This window comes from Phascolarctos cinereus, unplaced genomic scaffold, assembly GCF_003287225.1.
Source record: "Phascolarctos cinereus isolate Bilbo 61053 unplaced genomic scaffold, phaCin_HiC Scaffold_8;HRSCAF=390, whole genome shotgun sequence".
In the NCBI taxonomy this organism is placed as follows: domain Eukaryota; kingdom Metazoa; phylum Chordata; class Mammalia; order Diprotodontia; family Phascolarctidae; genus Phascolarctos; species Phascolarctos cinereus.
In genome coordinates this window covers 41,780,480-41,798,011 of record NW_027556291.1, presented here as the reverse complement: position 1 = coordinate 41,798,011, position 17,532 = coordinate 41,780,480, and the positions used below count along the sequence as shown (strand labels likewise).

Sequence of the window (17,532 nt, the reverse complement as noted above, 5' to 3'; positions counted from 1 at the left end):
GCTTCCATTACCCATTCTAAGCAATTAGAAGAATAGCAGTAATGTGTAGTGCAGGGATGGGGAACCTGCGGCCTTGTTCTGTAAAATTTGGGTTCAGTCAAAAGGCTGCACTTAAGGATCTAGAAGGCCACATGTGGCCCCAAGGCTCGGGAAACAGACTTGGAATCAGAAGCCATTTACATCAGAATCAGAGCTCCTGGAGAAGGTTTCATTCTTTCTACTGCATCCCTAGTGCCTAGGTACTTTACAAACATTTGTTTATTGACTTGGGGCAAGTCGCTTGACCACGCTGTGCCTGGCTTCCTCACGTGTGCAATGAGGGAGCTGAACTAAATGGCTTCTAATGCCTCCTCCTGCTCTAGACTCAGGATCCTAAGATGTGACCTTGGGCCGATCATTTCACTTCCATGGGACTCAGTTTCCTTCAGAAATTTATGTGATTTTATAAAGCCAAAAGGGCACCAAAAAACTTAAATTATATACACGGAAAGTACCTCTGATAGTTTAAAAATATAATTTCGTTTATCATCCCAGCCCAAATGCTTTTTCAGTTGATGCCCTCTAACCCATACTGCCTGCAAAAATAATTTTCTTCTTTTTGACCATTTCCCTTAATAATCAACTCTTTGTGTTCCAGACTTTAGGGGGTTGGATTAGACCACCTCTAAGGTCCCTTCTAGTTCTAAATCTAAGATCCCATGAAAGTTTGATTTTCCACATAATTACTAGGAATAATGGGATAACCTGGCAAAGATGGTAGGATCTGGCACACAGGGTGGAAGGCATTTTGCTGTGGCACCTCTTCTCTTCAGCAGGCGGGTGATGGCCACAATTCTGTGGCACTGAGAAAAGGAACCCAACAGCCCCCAACCATCATCTCCCCTAAAGAACCTTCCCATTTGCGTGAATGGCTTATAGTCAGATTGGGGGAGAAGGGGGGATGTAACATCATAGACAAAAGCTTAATATCAGATCTCTCTATGCCTTTTCCATTTTTGCAAATTGAATTCTTAAGCACAAAAATGTGCCCCCACTCCCATCCCCAGAATCTGAAACAAACAGAAGCCAAAAAGGAAAGAATAAAAGGTTTCAGTAAGAACTACTCAAGTTCTAATTTTTGTTGCTCAGTCATATTCTCGATCCAAATATACTTAGTAGGGTCTGAGAGCATGTCTTCTAACTGATTTTAACACCCATTTCCTTGTCCCCTAATTTAAAAAAATGATCCCTGGGAGGAGTTGAAGTACCTTATTACAGAAAATACTATATTATTCTTCACTATTAAACAAGCTTTAGTAATTAGATAAACGTGGTCCAGTGACTCAGTTATTTTTCTTGGTGGGGCAAAATAATTACAGGCTAATTCAGTCTCTTAATTTGAAACTTCAAAGATGTGCAATTTTATCAGTGTAGGTACTGCCTCCACCAGCTCAGATCATAACTCCTCTCTCATTGAGAAGCGAGGCGTCCACAGTGGCTGTGGTGGAAAACTCCATCTTATGTTACCAGCATGGTGAGGAACCTGTCAGAATTTAGCAGGGCTGGTCCCCAGACAACAGCCAGATTAGGACCCGAGTCAGGCTCAGCTACCAGAAATACCTCCTTCTTGAATGTGCCCTCTCACTCATTCCAGAAGAGGTATTTAAAAAGGAGGAGAGCCTGTGGGATTTAGAAAATGGACAAAGCAAAGCATTTCAATTTCAAAGATAGCATCAACAGGGGCTCTTAGCTTCAAAGGAGTGTCAGGTTCCTTTGTCATCGACAATTACTGGGCATCCATTCTGAGAAGAAAGCCCTGTGCTAGTTGCTGCTTCATTCATCCTTCCCCTTTTTCTGGCTATAAAGGCTGTATAATAACCTGAGGACTATGACAATGTATACAAAAGATGAAGATTTTAGCTCTGTCACCAGTGTGACCTTGGCCAAGTCACTGTCATGGGAGCACAGAATGAGGGCTGGAAGGTACCTCAGGTCATCCAATCCAATCTCTTCCTTTTACAGAGGAGAAAACTGAGGCCCAGAAGGTAAAAGTGACTTGCCCTAAATCACAGAGACTTAGTGTTTGAGCCTGGGGCCTTGTCTCCAAACCTCTTTCCACCAAATCCCACCAGCTCTTCTCTATCTCTGGGTCCCAATAAATTGACCTTGAAGGTCCCTTCCAGCTCTGAATCCATGCTTCTATGATCATGAGAGAGATGTGCTCAAGGTCACATGGGAATCTGAGTCAGAATTCAAACACTGGTCCTCTGACTCCCAATCCAATGCTCTCTCTCCACTCTACTGTGCTTTGGGTGTGTGTGTGTGGGGGGGGGTGTTGGTCCAGACCCAAGATTTCATTAGAACTCCCAGTAAGTAAATTCCCCCCAGCAATCCAGAAGGACACCTGCTCAGTAATTTCTAGGCAGAGAATTGCCTGGGGCACTGAGAGATCACATGACTTGCCTACGGCCACACTGCAGTGGGCATCAGAAGTGGGGCTTGAACCCAGGTCTTCCTGACTCCAAGGCTGCCTTTCAACTTTCTCAAATGGATAAATTGATGGGGACCCATGAATTCCTGTAACAAGAAAGGGATTAAGCAACAAAACTCAAGTATACGCTGCATATAACAATTAAAAATAGGGGTGCTGACTATACTTATGCCATTAAAAAAAAAGGAAAAGGTTCTTTTATTTTGTACCTTAAAAATGGTCCCCTTCTGACACAGAAGTGGGGAGAGAAGGAATTAAAAAGGAGAGGTGGGGGATTAACATTCAAAGAGCCAAGTGTGGAGATGGTGACAATGTTAAAAGTGCACAATACCATTTCTGAAGAACTAAACTGGAAGGAAATGAGGAATGAAGAGGGATTGAATGAGTAGCCCACAGGGGATTTTTATAATCTGCCTAGTTTAATTAAATCCAATTTTAATGAGGTTTTTTTCCCCCAAAACAACATGAGCCTCCTTAACAGAGCTTTTAGAGGGCAAATGAGCCACATACAATTCACTCTCATAGAAAAAACACCTTCCTGGTGTTCGCCTTCTTACCGTATAAGCCAAACGTTACTTAGCACTTGTGTGTGTGTGCGCTCTCCATCTCTCTCACACTCTCTTTCTTTCTCTCTCTCTTTATCTTCTAGACTAATCAATTGAGCTTAGGCTGCAGCAACTAAATAAATTTGGTTCTCAAATCCCCTTATATAAGATATAAATATTTAATTATTTATATAATTAAGGCAAAGCATGAGTGGGAGGAACAGCCAGCTATTATTCAAGCAAAATTAGCATTATGATTTTTGTATAAAATCTCTTTATGCAGTAGAAGAGAAAAGGACTAAATTGAGCCCTTTAGCTTTTTCTAATTTTCTTCTCCTTAAAAAAAAACCAAAAACAAAACCAACAAATTTTAAACTTAAATTATTACCAAGCCCTTTGGAAAGGAGAGTGAATTGGAAATGTGACACACTATTTAAATGTTCCCATCTCTATTGTTTCACCATTTATCCTATTCTGATGCTTCATCAAGCCAATTCAAGCAGCATTTATTAAGCACTTATTAGATACCAGGTACTGGGTTAGGTGTTAGAGATACAAATTCACAAACGAAAGAGTCCCTGCCCTTCCTTGAGGGTTTCCATTGCCCTTGGCATAGAGGCTTTCTAAGGCTGTGCCAAAACTGCACAAGGTCGGACAGATCTCACCCCACACTGGAAAGGCTTCAAGTACAGGCCCAGTGGCAAAGTACTTCTACCTTGCAAGGACCAGTCAGTTAGGGTTGGCAAATTTCAGCATCAGAAGGTGGGCCACCAGGTGATGAACTGTTTGGGTCAAAACAACTAAGGAAGGCTTTCTAACTAAGGCCTGGAGGGGCTGCAAATCTGTATTGGTGGGAGGAGTGCTCACAGAAACAAAATTCCAGCTCTTTTGAAGTACCAAGGACCTATATTCTTTCTAAATACCATGACAATCATTACTTTATAACCTCAATCAATAAACAGTATATGGACTTTGTCTTGCTGCCAAGCTCTCTCTTTCAAATAAATTAAATAAGAAAGGAGGAAGGAGAAAGTAATCAAAACAAAGCACACAACTGCTAAGTTGTATTAGCATATAATGAATATATTGCCTACTTTCTTCAGGTTCAAAAGAACTTGTAAAGAATAGCATGTCACATCTGTTCTTTACATCCTGGCCCTGTTGGGAAGTCTAACCCCAGCTCTCCATCATCCACTTCAATTTCCAGATGCCCCACCGCTACCTGTGCATGTGTATGTACACACACACACACACACACACACACACACACACACGCGCGCGCGCACACACACACATTTCTGATTTGGTTATTCTTATTCTCAAGTTTATTGTAAACCAGGGATTCTGAACCTTTTTGTGCCAGGGCCCTATTTGGCAGTCTGCTGAGGCCTATGTGAACCCCTTCTCAGAATCATGTCTTTAAATGCATAATATGAAATACATAGGCTTACAAAGGAAACCAATTGGGGCAGCTAGGTGGCACAGTGGATACAGCACTGGCCCTGAAGTCAGGAGGATCTGAGTTCAAATCTGGCCTCAGACCAAACACTTGACACTTACTAGCTATGTGACCCTGGGCAAGTCACTTAACCCCAATTGCCTTTAAAAAAAAAAAACCAAAGGAAACCAAGTATATTGAAATACAGTGATGAAAATATTTTTTTGAAATTCATAGACCCAAGACTAGGAACTCCTGTTGCAAACAGAAACAGCAAACTTCACTAAGCTTCTTAAAAATAGAGACCTGTTTGACATAGAATCTGCTCTAAAAACACACTTTCTGTTAAGTGTTCCTTTATCCTTTTTTCCTCCACTTCCTTTCGTTGTTCTCTGGCAGATGGAAGAAGAGTAGCAATAATCTCTTTCCGTCCTAAAGCCTTTCTCTGGCTTTGCTCAGAAACTTGGAGACGGAATTTGTCTATTACATCATAGTGGCAGGACCGAACATCTCTGTGACGAATTACGCTGTGTGAGATCAGAAAATAAATGCTGTTAGGTTTGGGGATTTTTGCATGACAAGTGGAGAGGTAGATTTTAATACTATATAGGCAATGTTATTAATAAATCACAACAAAACAGATTTGCTCTAAGCCAAAAACATGGGAAATTCAGATATATTCAAGGGGAAAGCATGTAACGTATTTGAAATGTAGTAATGGGTCTACATGCAAAAGTCTGGTACAAAAGAGACAAAAAAATAAGAAGAAAGTCTTTCCACATTTTAGATAGTACATTTTTCTGATAATGGTGCTGCAGTATTTATTATTTAAATGGTAATAGTAAACAATTATTTCCTGCTCTGGTACCCCCTCGTAGTTTCTCCTTCTATCTATCTATATCTATTGCTCAGATAGCAAAAGCTCACAATGAATTCTAAAATGAGCTTGACACACAGAGGCTGAAATAAGCAATGTAGCAGTGAATCCATCCTTAGTAGTGCAACACAATGCTGCGGGGAAAAAAGCCAGTTTGTTCACGGTTCTGCTCCAAAGTAATATTTATGCATTCTGCTGTTTCTTACTAAAGAACACAGAGCATCCAGGGCATTTGGCAAGAAACCATATTTCAACAGTCTAGCCTTTGCAACAGAGTTTTATTACCCAGATTGAAAATTCAAAGAAAAATTCCTCCCTAATAATGAAGAGCACATTCCTAGTGGTTTTCTAAGATTCCAAAGCATACTACTTTAGCTTTCTCTCTTAGAGAAATAAAGATATTTTAGAAAGAAAAACCTGGCTACCTGTTTGCAATTCTCATAGAAGGTTAAGTAAACATAAGAGACCAGTCAACAGAGGTACATCTGGTCACTGGTTTTGCCACTAGGGCAAAAACCAAATATGAATTGATTCATTAAGTAATTTAGCTCACACTCCAAATGCAAATGATCTGGAAGAACTCTGATAGCTTCTTACAGATAAAAAGCACACTTGCTCACATCATTTTCTTACTTGCTTCCTGTCAATTTGGGTAAACTTCCTGGGCCTCTTAGCTGAATCATTGCAGATGAGTTAGTATTCCCATTGTTCTCAGGATAGCACTAAGAAAATCAGGATGTGCTAAAGAAAGCCAAATCCCCTAGTGCAGATGGAGTAATTTAAAGAGAGCAAACCAGAGAAGAGAAGCTTGGCTGTTGGGGTTTTTTCCCCCCCTTTTTAAAGGACCTTGGACATCCCTGCTGCAATTGAGAGATTAAAAAACAATCCCAAAGGTTTTCACAGAAAATATACAACCAAGATCTACATCACCTCCAATATCTTTTAAACATGCCAAGCTTTTGACCAATTTGTTTTAAATTGCCTAGGAACCTCTTACAGAGAAGCTCAGTGAACCCAAACATTAAGTAGAGCTCAAAGTAAAGCAAAGGCCAAATAAAAATTATGAGCAGTTAACAAATGCAAAATACAGCTTTTTAAAGCTGTCATTACTAAACTTTAAAGAAAGTTACTATTGACCCTAAAACATTTAACTAACAAGTAGCTTTGACTTACATATCCACACAGCATTGAGGCTTCACTGCCCCGGCAGCATCAACGACAACATACTTATTGGGAGTAGTGCATAAAACTGAAAGACAAAGGTCAAAATAGTCATTTAAGGCCAGCTTTCCGAAACGTACACGGAGACATCCATTTGCATGATTATAAAGGCATGGCCAGGTACACTGGGCAAGGATAAAGTCCTAATATAGTAGAGTTATACTGAACAAGATCACCTTTCAGCCACTTGAAGCAGAGGAACTCACCTTTGAACTTTAGGGCAAATTCATAGGGGTTATACAGTGTCAACACCTGCTTGTGTGTTGACTGGTCATCGGCATAAAATATCAGCTCGGTAGGAAATACGAAAACAGGAAGATTTCCTTCCACTAATTCTGGTTGCCTTCTTTGCTGCTGCATTGGCACTGAATCTCCCTTGCCACTACTTTTCTTCTTACGGTCTCCGATCTAGTCTGGATTTCTCTCTTTGATTCAGTTAAAAACTCCAAAGCATTTTTGCAATCCTGCAAAAAGAGAGAGAGAGACAGAGAGAGAGAGAGACAGGGAGAGAGAGAGAGAGAGAGAGAGAGAGAGAGAGAGAGAGAGAGAGAGAGAGAGAGAGAGAGAGATACAAAGAGAAAAAGAAAAACTGGATAACTCATTTTCAAGAGTTTATGTTACAAGAAGCAGGAGCTAGCTGGCATTTAGTTTCATGCTAGCTCATAATTCATCAAAAATACTTTAAAAATCAATTAATGAAACATGACCTTTAACTCTTGTTATTGGCTTGCTAAAACAGGTTTAATCTAAGTACCATACTATCATTTACAAATCCTCCTTTCACACACTATAAACACTATAAAAATTAGAGCGCTATGAAAAATTACATTTGGCCTGTAAAGCAATAAAGAGAGCCCTCAATCTCAATTAATGGCACTTTTCAATACTATGCTTCAAGCAAAGCAAAATTTCAACTTTTAAATCAGCATCTGCATTGGGAGATGGAGCCAAGATGGCAGAGTAAAGGCAGGGACTCACCTGAGCTCTTCCCCAAACCCCTCCAAATACCTTTAAATAATGACTCTAAATGAGCATCTGAAATGAACTTTTTACATTTAAAAAAATGAGATAAATTCCATACTTATTCAACATAAAACAATAAACTCAATTATGATTAAAGTTTACTTATGAGTTTTTCCAATCCAATCCATCAAGTATCTATTAAGCCCTGTGCTGAGAATGGGGACACAAAGATAAACCTGCCCTCAAGGAGCTTACATTCTATTGGAGGGATACAGCATGTAAATAAATAGGTATACACATGATTATTTACACACTAACAAGTGGAGGGAGGACATTCTGTAAAGACATAGAAATGGGAGAGATGATACCAAACTCAGGAAACAGTAAACTAGCACTTATTACTCACCTACTATGTGGCAGGCACTGTGCTAAGTACTGTGGATACAAAGAAAGGCAAATATAATCCTGCTCTTAGGGGCTAATTGAAGAGACAACATATAAACAACCTTGTACAAACCATGTGTGTACGTGTGTGTGTGTGTGTGTGTGTGTGTATACATGATAAATGAGGAAGAATCTCAGAAGGACTAAGATTAAGAAAGACCAGGAAGGCTTTTGGCAGAATCTAGGACTTTAGCTAAGACTTGAAGGAAACCAGGAGGCAGAGATGAAGAGGGAGGAAGTTCCTGGTAAGGGTCAGTCAGTGAAAATGGGAAATGGAGTATCTTGGGGGGCAGCATCAAAGAGGCCAGTCATGCAGGGGTGGGAAACCTGGTTAGGTTAGGAAGGCTAGGCTTTGAAAACCAGAGGATTTCATATTTGATCCTAGCAGTAATAGGGAGCCACTGGAATTTATTGAATGGGGTTGAGGGATGTTATTTAATAAGACCTTTGTTTTACGAAGATCAATCTGACAACTGAGAGGAGGACGGATTAGAATGGGGAGAGACTTAAGGCAGGGAGATCAAGCAGCAGGCTACTGTGGCAGTTAGGGTATGAGGTGATGAGGGGCCTGCCTGCAGCAGGGTCAGGGCACCGTCAGAGAAGCAAAGGACACATACACAAGAGATGTTATGAAGGTAGAAACCAGAGGACTTGACCATTGATTGGCTATGGGGGGGAAGGGAGAGAAAGAATGAGGAGTTGAGGATGACACGTAGGTTTCCAGTCTGGTTGATCGGAACATGGTGGTACCTTTGCCAAGAGTTAGGAAGAGGGGAATAGCAAGTAGGCCTCTTTGGTTGAAACCCAGTGCATTAAGGGGAGTAAGGGCAATAAGCCTGGAGAGGTAGGCTAGAGCCAGACCATGAAGGGCTTTGAATGCCAAGTTGTACCTTAGAGACAGTTGGGAGCCACTGAACAATCTTGACCAAGGGAGTAAGATAATTGGATTTTAATTTCTGAATGATATTAAGAGGTACAAAATTATATAAAACAAGCCTCTGTACCATAGGAAGAAATGGAATGGTTATGATTTAAGGTAAACAAAAAAGAATTTGGCTCAAAGGTGGATCCACATCTGGACTGGGTAGAGTATGTGGGTTTTGTGGCAACTATTTCCCCCAAAGGTCAGAGGTCCTTCTTTTGATTGATTCTAGTTTTCCAGCTATGTTCAGATAGCCAAAGATGTCATAAATCTGATCACTAGATAATGTGTTACTGTATGTTTCCTAGTCTCAGTTAAAAAAAAATCAATAGCACCCCTAAATGTAATATTTTTAATAAAAATCAAAAGCCATACACACATAGCTTTTTATACAAATAATTTTAAGGACCCCGAAAGAAGCCAAATTAAATTACAGAATTCCACAACACCTCTAATTTTCGGTTATGTGGACTGCACCTTAAAATTGTTCTGTTAGTCATTTATTACCTTGAATTTAGATTCACTTACAGAAAAAATGGCCACAGCAAATGGTAAAGTTTTTACCAGATGGAGATTCTTAATCATTGGCACTGTTATCCAGACTTTCCAAATTTGACCAAATGGGGCCCTAGATTACATTTTCCTTGTGCTCATTAGAAAAACATTGAACCATTTCTCCTCATCTTTCAACATATCGAGTAGCACCTAAGGCTGCTAAGCACTTTCCCAGTTGAACACACTGACTTTCCACTTTTTATTCACCTAAACAGCCCATTAATCTTAGAATCAGAATTGTTTAGAGCTCAAAGGAGCTGGAGAGATCATCTAGTCCAACTATCTTGAGAAAAAAGAGAAGAAAAAGAGCAATTCCCATTCATATAAAGGATTTAAGGTTTGTGAAGCATTTTATATAGCATCGTACATAAATCTAGAGCTACATTCAGATTCTCTTTTGATCCTCACAACCACATGAAGTAGATGCGATTACTATCCCCATTTTACAGATGAGAAAACTGAGGCTGAGAAACATGAAGTTACTTGGCCAAGCTCACCCCGCTAGCTAATGCCAGAGTTCAGACCAGAATTCAGGTCTGCTCATGCCTCGTCCAGTACCCCATCCACTCATACACACTGCCTCACAAAAATAAATTTATCATTCTGAACGTATCAGGTTATGCAGTCCTGACCTGTGAGTTTCTATTTCTTCAGGGGCTTTCTTCTTTTTTTAAAGTATTATATAAATGTGTAAATACAATATTACTATTATTTTTATCATATATGTTACATATGTACATTACATAAGAGTTATAACCTTTTCAGCCTAAGTATACTGTATAGCTTTTCATTTCTTCTTCTTCTTTTAAAAACCAAAATACTATAACCTATACATACCACGTTGGATTAGATGTTCTCAAAATTCTAGTAAATCCTTTTTGTTTCAAGGGCAATAAGTTCTTTAATTACTCTGCACAGCAAGCTTTGTTAGAGCCAGAACACCCAAATTTGCCATCATTGTCCCAATCCATTGTACCTCTTTGGACAAAATTCTACCTTTGAAGACTATGTGGGATTTCAAAGAAAATGAGCTTTAAATGACATTTTTCTTAAACCTAGGAAAAGTGATGGACAGTATGAAATGCATTTACCAACATATGGGCACTGAGGAAGTAAGATACTAAAAATCTTGGGCTCTTTCTTAAATAGAAAGAATTGGATTAGAATCCCAGAATGTTAGAGCTAGGACGGACTTTAGAGACCTAGTCCAATCCTCTCATTTTCCAGAGCAGGGGCCTCAAAGGGAAGTGACTTGCATGCAGCTCCTTGGTGGCAGAGCTAAACCAAGAAGACAAGGGTCCTGATTTCCATTTTAGGACACTTTGCACTATACCATGGACCCTTCTTCAAGAAGAAACTCTTCACACAACAGCAACTGACTTTGGCAGGAAAAGCATACACTGACTTTTAAGGGGACAAACTTTAGGAAGGTGTGGAAGTCCAAAAAGGTTCTTGGGGCTTCACTTCCAATACTCTCTTCTTCTACTTTCTAGTCCTAGCTAAAGCTAGGTCTTGAACAATTTATTTCTACCTCAGATTTTCCCATATATCATAACCTACATTGTTAATTTTCTGGTAGTCATTGAAAAAAACATTAAACCATTTTGCTCAGCTTTATCAGTGCTCCATTTAATGCACCTGCCTCCATTTGTCATTTCTCTTGGCTAGGAATGAAAGTTGCCTCCTAAACTGATCCCAGTGAAAATTGGGAAGGAGCTGGCATCAGGGCACCATAGCAATATGAACAGTCCTGCCAAGAAAGAGAAAAGTAGCATGGCAATTGCCCTGAATTGATGGGCTTCTGGAGACAGACATTTTTCAGTCTTTCCTTTTCTCCAGTCAATATTGCAAAATGTGAGCATGTAAGATCCAATGGGAGAGCTAACAAGGTATAGTTAGCAAATATGAACACTTTCCTGTGAATTAGTTTAGGAGATTGCTTCCCAACAATCATTGAGTCTCTGAATTTTAAAGCTGGAAGGGACTTCAGAAATCATTAAACCCAAGCCCCTCATTTTTACAGATGAGAAACTTGAGGCCCAGAGAACTAGTTACTTGTCCAAGATTACACAGTGAATTAATGGGTAACTTGGAGGTAGAACCCAGGTCTCCTGATTATGCCCCCTGCCTCCCATCAATGGGACAGGAAGCTGAGGCCCATGCCTTGAGGTGAGTTTTCCTAGGTGAAGAAGGCAGAAATTGAGAATACTGGACACATGCCAGGGACAGCAGATTTGGATGAGGCATCACAGTGGGAACTATGAGATAACCAGAGGGCAACATTAGGGCACCAGCTACCGGGGTGGTTAGAGGTCACATGAGTGATGAGAGGGCTAGTCAATCAACAAGCATTAATTAAGTGCCTACTATGTGCCAGGCACTATGCTCAGTGCTGGGGATACAAAGAAAGGCCAAAGAATAAACAAAAAAACAAAAAGCAAGAGATAATACGCAAAAAAAGGGAGATAATATGTAACTATTGAGGTACATACAAGATCTACACATAGTATATCAAGGTAATCTGAAAGGGAAGGTTCTGGGAGAGAAGAGAGATGGAGATCAGGAAAGTCTGCCTGCAGAAGTTGGGATTTGAAAAGGTAGGTGACGGCACACCAAGGCCAGACTTTGCCTGGGGCTACCTATGGCCAATACAATTGAAAGATGTGTCTTGTTTTCATCCATATAGGTACTCCCTTCCATGGTGGCAATACAAATTGCACCCCTTCTGTGTGTCAATAAACAGTTTTTCTGAGTTGCTCTGGCCAGAAAAATTAATCTATCACCCAATGGCCAACTTTTTGGTGATGGGTCTCACCATACTTAGGCTGGTCCTCTGACAACAGATGTCCTGGAAGCCTTTTCAGCTTGGCAGGCTTTGCCAGAGCTTTTGCTGTGCTGGAATACACAGCTTTTGAGAGCCCAGAATCCCTTCTCTCTGATGATGTAGCACTAGAGTAGTCTTTATTGGAGATTATAGTTACCTAAGCTTGAAAAAAATGCCATCTGGGCAGTATTCTTAAGCCAGCCTAATGTATAAACAATCCTCAGACTTCCTGAGTACAGTAATGATGGCCTGTTGCTTTGCTCAGAAGTCAAAGGCTCTCTGTGATTGGCCCAGATGAGTGGCCTCACCTCTGGAAATTCTCGCCCATTTCCCATAGTGACAGTTTCTCAAAATGCCATCATAACATTCATCCAAAAATTCAATTCATATAAAAATACCATATTTACTCATTTATTTTGCTCCCTAGCAAATTCTTCCTCACCCTGCCTAATTTTAAAAGAAAATCAATTGTTTTCCTTTCATAATCTTATATAATCATAATTTTTCCTGATTTGAAAGAGCAACTGTGGCTGCCAACAGCTGCCCCTCAGTGACATTTAGAGTTTAAAGGGATACAGAGGATCACAGAAGATAAAATCATCTTAATTACATAAAATTAAAAACTTTTGCACACATAAAACCAATGCAGTTAGAATTAGAAAGGAAACAGGGAAAAACATTTGCAACAAGTTTCTCCGACTAAAGGCCTCATATCTAAGATTTATAAAGAATTGATTCAAATTTATAAGAACAAGGGCCATTACCCAATAGGAAAATGGTCAAAGGATATGAATAGGCAGCTATCAAAGGAAGAAATCCAAGTTAACAGCAACCACATGAAAAATGCTTCAGATCACTAATAGAGAAATGAACATTTACAATCAATTCTGAGGTTCCATCTCATACTCATCGAATGGGCAAAGATGGCAAAAAATAAAAAAGGAAAATTCTAATTTTTAGAAGGGCTAGGGTGAAAACAGGAACATAATGCATTGTTGGTAGACCTGTGAACTGGTGCAATCAATCTAGAAAGAAATTTGGAACTATGCCCCAAAAGTCTCTAAACTATGTATACTCAGCTATACCACTACTTGGCCTATATGCCCAAAAGATCAAAGAAAAATGAAAAGGACTCATATACACAAAAATATTCACAGCAGCTCTTTTTGTAATGGTAAATAAGTGGCAACTAAGGGGATGGCCATCATTAAATGAAAAGGACTCATATATACAAAAATATGCATAGCAGCTCTTTTTTGTAATGGTAAATAAGTGGAAACTAAGGGGATGGCCATCATTCAGAGAATGACTGAGCAAATTATTGTTATATAAAGGTGAGGGAATATTATTTTTTACCATAAGAAATGACGAAAGGTACAGTTGCAGAGAAAGCTGGGAAGACTTGCGTTAGCTGTTGCAGAATGAAATGAGCAGAACCAGAACAATTTATATAACAGGAATACTTAAACTTTAATTTTATTTTTTCAATGAACAAAAATCTCTTTTCTCTCCCTCTCACCTCCATCCCCATTTAAAAAAAGAAAGCAAAAAACAAAACCCTTATAACAAATGTGTATAGGTAGGAAAACCAAATTCCCACATTGACCATGTCCAAAAAATCTTCTTCTCATTCTGTACAGACTCCACCACCTCTCTGTCAGAAGGCGGGAAGCATGCTTCATCATGAGTCCTTTGGAATTTTGGTTGCTCATTGAGTCGCTCATTACTCTGAAGGTTTTCCAAATAATAATAAGAACACTGTAAAGTAAATGAACTTTGAAAAACCTTTTTGGTTTTTAGCCTTTTTTTTTTCAATGGGGGACAGGGCTAGAGATAGAGTTGCCAAAAACAAAAGAAAGAAAGGAGGATCATTGAAGCATTTTTTTTTTGATGCACAGAAAAGACTTCTGGCCAAGATGGCTGTCTGATCACATACCTACTCTAGGAAAACAAAACAAAACAAAAACATTAAAATCACACCAGAATGAAATACAGTGAGCAACTACAGTGACTTCTTCCACTTGAGAACTGCATAAAAAGGCAGCCAGAAGCCCATACGTATAGGCAGTAGGAAAGGAAGCTGCCAGCAAAACCAGCTCCAGTGCAAACTCAGAAAGTCGAGACACTTGTAACCTGAAAAGCTCTGTGCTTCTTCTGTGTCAGCAGAAGTGGACAGGTCCCATGAGAAAGCCCCAAAGGAGTTGACAGTGCACAGCCCGGATCCTTAGAAGCCACCTAACGCAGTAGCTACCAAAGCAGGCACAGCAGCACTCAGAATGGGATACCCCAGGGCTCATCGGTCCCTAGCACCTCATTCTGAGATGTCATAGATGGCCCTGAAGATCCATACCCTAAACATCAAATATCCAAAGTTTAACCCTGGGAGGTAGAGATCAGTGCAAGAATCAGAGACCAAGGAGGACTGAGGAAGGGGGTGGAACTTGCTATTTCTCCTAAGTGAGGTAAATGAGATGACCAGTCTATAAACATGGAAGAAAGAGTGAACCTCATTCTCATCTGAAATGGATACAAAAAGGTTGAACACATTTGGGGAGGAAATACAGCAAACTTAGCAAGGGAACAATTGGGGCTGAGAGAGAAGATAATATGGAAGAGGGAATAGACACAAGGAAAACAAACTTCTTGTTCCTGAAGGAGTATTTAAAAGGGAGGGGTATGCAAAGGAAAGCAAAGAACTAAAGTACTCCCTTAGCAGTACCCATCGATTGGGGAATGGATGAAGAAATTGTGGCACATGAATGTAGTGGCGCGTTGCATAGAGTGTTGGGCCTGGAGAAAAGAAGATCTGAGATCAAATCCAGTTTCAGAAACTTGCTGTGTAACCCTGGGCAAGCCATTTAACCTGTCTGCCTGTTTCCTCAACTATAAAATGGGATCATAATAGTGCCTACCTCCCAGGGTTGTTGTGAGGATTAAATGAGATTAATATTTAAATAACGCACTTAGCGAGTAGTAGGTGCTTAATAGATGCTTATTTCCTTCCTATTGTGCTACAAGAAACAGTCCTGGGAAGCAAGTACTGATGCAGTGAAAAGAGCAGAACCAGCTGTATAGTTGTTCTATGTATACAATCAACAACAATATTATAAAGAAAAATAACTTTGAAAGACTTAAGAAGTCCGATCAAAGTAACAACCATCCAAGTCTCCAGGGATCCCCTGATGAAACATGTTACCCACCTCCTGACACAGAAGGGATGGATCCAAGGTACAGAAAAAGACAGATATTTCTGGAGAAGGCCACTGGGTAGTTTTGTTTTGTTTGACTATATTTCTTTATTATAAAGGGTTTCTCTTCCCTATTTTAACTAGGGAGAGGGGTTGACAATAGTGATACCCAAAAAGAAGCATATGAAACATTTTTTAAAAAATATACAGAGAAAACAAAGGAAGTTCCAAAGGAAGCACCAAGCAGAACAATTTTGAAAGTAATGGAGATTTATCACATTTTTTTAAAGCAAGAAATACAAAATGAAGATTCAGAGTTCTGAATCTTCTTTTTGTATCCTGCTGTGTATATGGAAATATTCAGGGTTTTTTTTTTATGATTAAGTTCAGACTAGAAAAAGTGCACAGAAGAGAAGAGAAGGACACAGATAAGCAGGGAATGTTTGAAAGGTACATATTGAATTTATTTTGTGCTTAAAAGGAAAAGCAAGCTGTGACAGAGATTATGTTAAAAACAAACAAGCATAAGTTTGCCTGCCCAAATCCTACCTACTATACCAAGCTTAGATCTACCTCTATGAAGAAGAAGCCTTCTCTTAACAACTCTGGCCCCCACTACTCTCTCCTTCCTAAATACTTTCTTGGCTGGATCCTACAGTTGAGTACTTAATTGCCCTCTCATTGTTTCACGTCTATTGATTTTGTCTTCCCAATTCAATTTTCTCTTGTGGTCATTTGTGTCTGGGTCTTTAATGTTAGTGCCTTTCCCGAGATTATTTTCAATTTATTTTGTATATATCTTGTCTGTACATAGTTGTTTACATGTTGTCTCGTCCTTTAGATGGTGAGCTACTTAAGAGCAACTTCTTTTTTTAAACTTTCTTTGTATCTCCCACGTTTAGCACTGTAGTATTTAATAAATACTTGTTGACCTGTCCTTTTTCTCCTCTATAAACTCCATTGGAATAGGAACCATGTGTTACATAAATCTGTATCTCACCTACCCTTCCTAGTACAGTGTTCTCCACCTGGTAAGAACTCAATAAACGTTTGTTGAATTCATTTGTCAGGTCCTCCAGGGCAGGAAACTTGTCACATTTCCTTTGTAGCCTCAACAGCACCTGGTACATCTAAGGGCACATAGTAGGCATTCAATAAATGTTGATTAACTGAGAAGTTTCACAACTAGCTTATCTACTATGAAATGCTGCCCTGATGTTTGTCAAAACCACTGGTTTACATTAAAGAAGCATCGAAACCAGCATGCTGATGCTTGCTAATGGTTAGGGTAAGGGGGAGGTAAGAGACTGGCAAAGGGTAGTTAATGGCCCCTTCCTCTTTTGGCTGCTTCTGTTTACCTAAAGGCTGTGAATACCAAGATTGGCTCAAACTGCCTTTGAGGTTCCAAAATACCCTCAACCTTCCTAGGAGACAGATGCTGGCATTGAAGCAGCTGCCTTGGCCTTCTTTCCCTGAATGAAATTTGAAAAGAAATCTTAAATGTGCAAATCATCTGGCAATAATTTTGCAAATTGCTCTTTCCCTCCCTTTGACAAACAATGGCATAGGAGCACTTCCTTTCTCCTCTTACATAGAGATGAGCAGTAGACCTGAACTTAGATGTTTGTATTCTAGCAAGCTGCTCTATTTATTTTGAATTGAAAATATAAAGGACGGACTATGTGAATATACAGGAAGATGACTATGTTCTTTCATTGGCAGTTTGGAACTTGAGCTGATTAAAAAACAAAAACTGCCAAGCATGGTGGCTCATGCCTGTAATTCCTGCTACCGGGAGAGGCCTAGGCTATCTTGGATCCCTTGAGCTCAGGTTTTGAGCTGCAGTTGCACTAAAGCTGATCAAGTGTCTGGCACCAATATGGTAGACTTCCTAGAAGAAGAGGGCCTCCAGGTTGCTTAAGGAGGGGGCAATCCAGTCCAGGTTAGAAAAACGGAGCAGGTTAAAGCAACTATGCTGATCAGTATTGGGATATTGATGGCCCAGTACACTTCCAGCCCGGGCAAGATGGGGAGACCCAGTCTCAAAACACACACACACACACACACACACACACACACACACAC

At 39.8% G+C, this 17,532-nt stretch overlaps 1 protein-coding gene across 5 annotated transcripts in view; it reads right to left on the bottom strand.

Moving 5' to 3' along the window:
• Positions 1 to 17,532, bottom strand: part of MOSPD1 (motile sperm domain containing 1) — a 34,476-nt gene that overhangs the window by 12,200 nt on the left and 4,744 nt on the right. Inside the window, exons 1-5 of one of the 5 annotated variants that reach the window (XM_020969822.2) lie at positions 16,452 to 16,554; positions 6,758 to 7,015; positions 6,504 to 6,579; positions 4,760 to 4,980; positions 2,443 to 2,556 (exon numbers count right to left, since the gene is read on the bottom strand). In XM_020969822.2, coding sequence (XP_020825481.1) covers positions 2,443 to 2,556; positions 4,760 to 4,980; positions 6,504 to 6,579; positions 6,758 to 6,911 — 565 coding nt within the window. In that variant the 5' untranslated portion in view covers positions 6,912 to 7,015; positions 16,452 to 16,554. Of the gene's footprint in view, positions 1 to 2,442; positions 2,557 to 4,759; positions 4,981 to 6,503; positions 6,580 to 6,757; positions 7,016 to 16,451; positions 16,555 to 17,532 lie in introns of those variants that run through there. The other 4 variants (XM_020969821.2, XM_020969823.2, XM_020969824.2 and 1 more) reach the window with 4 other exon arrangements.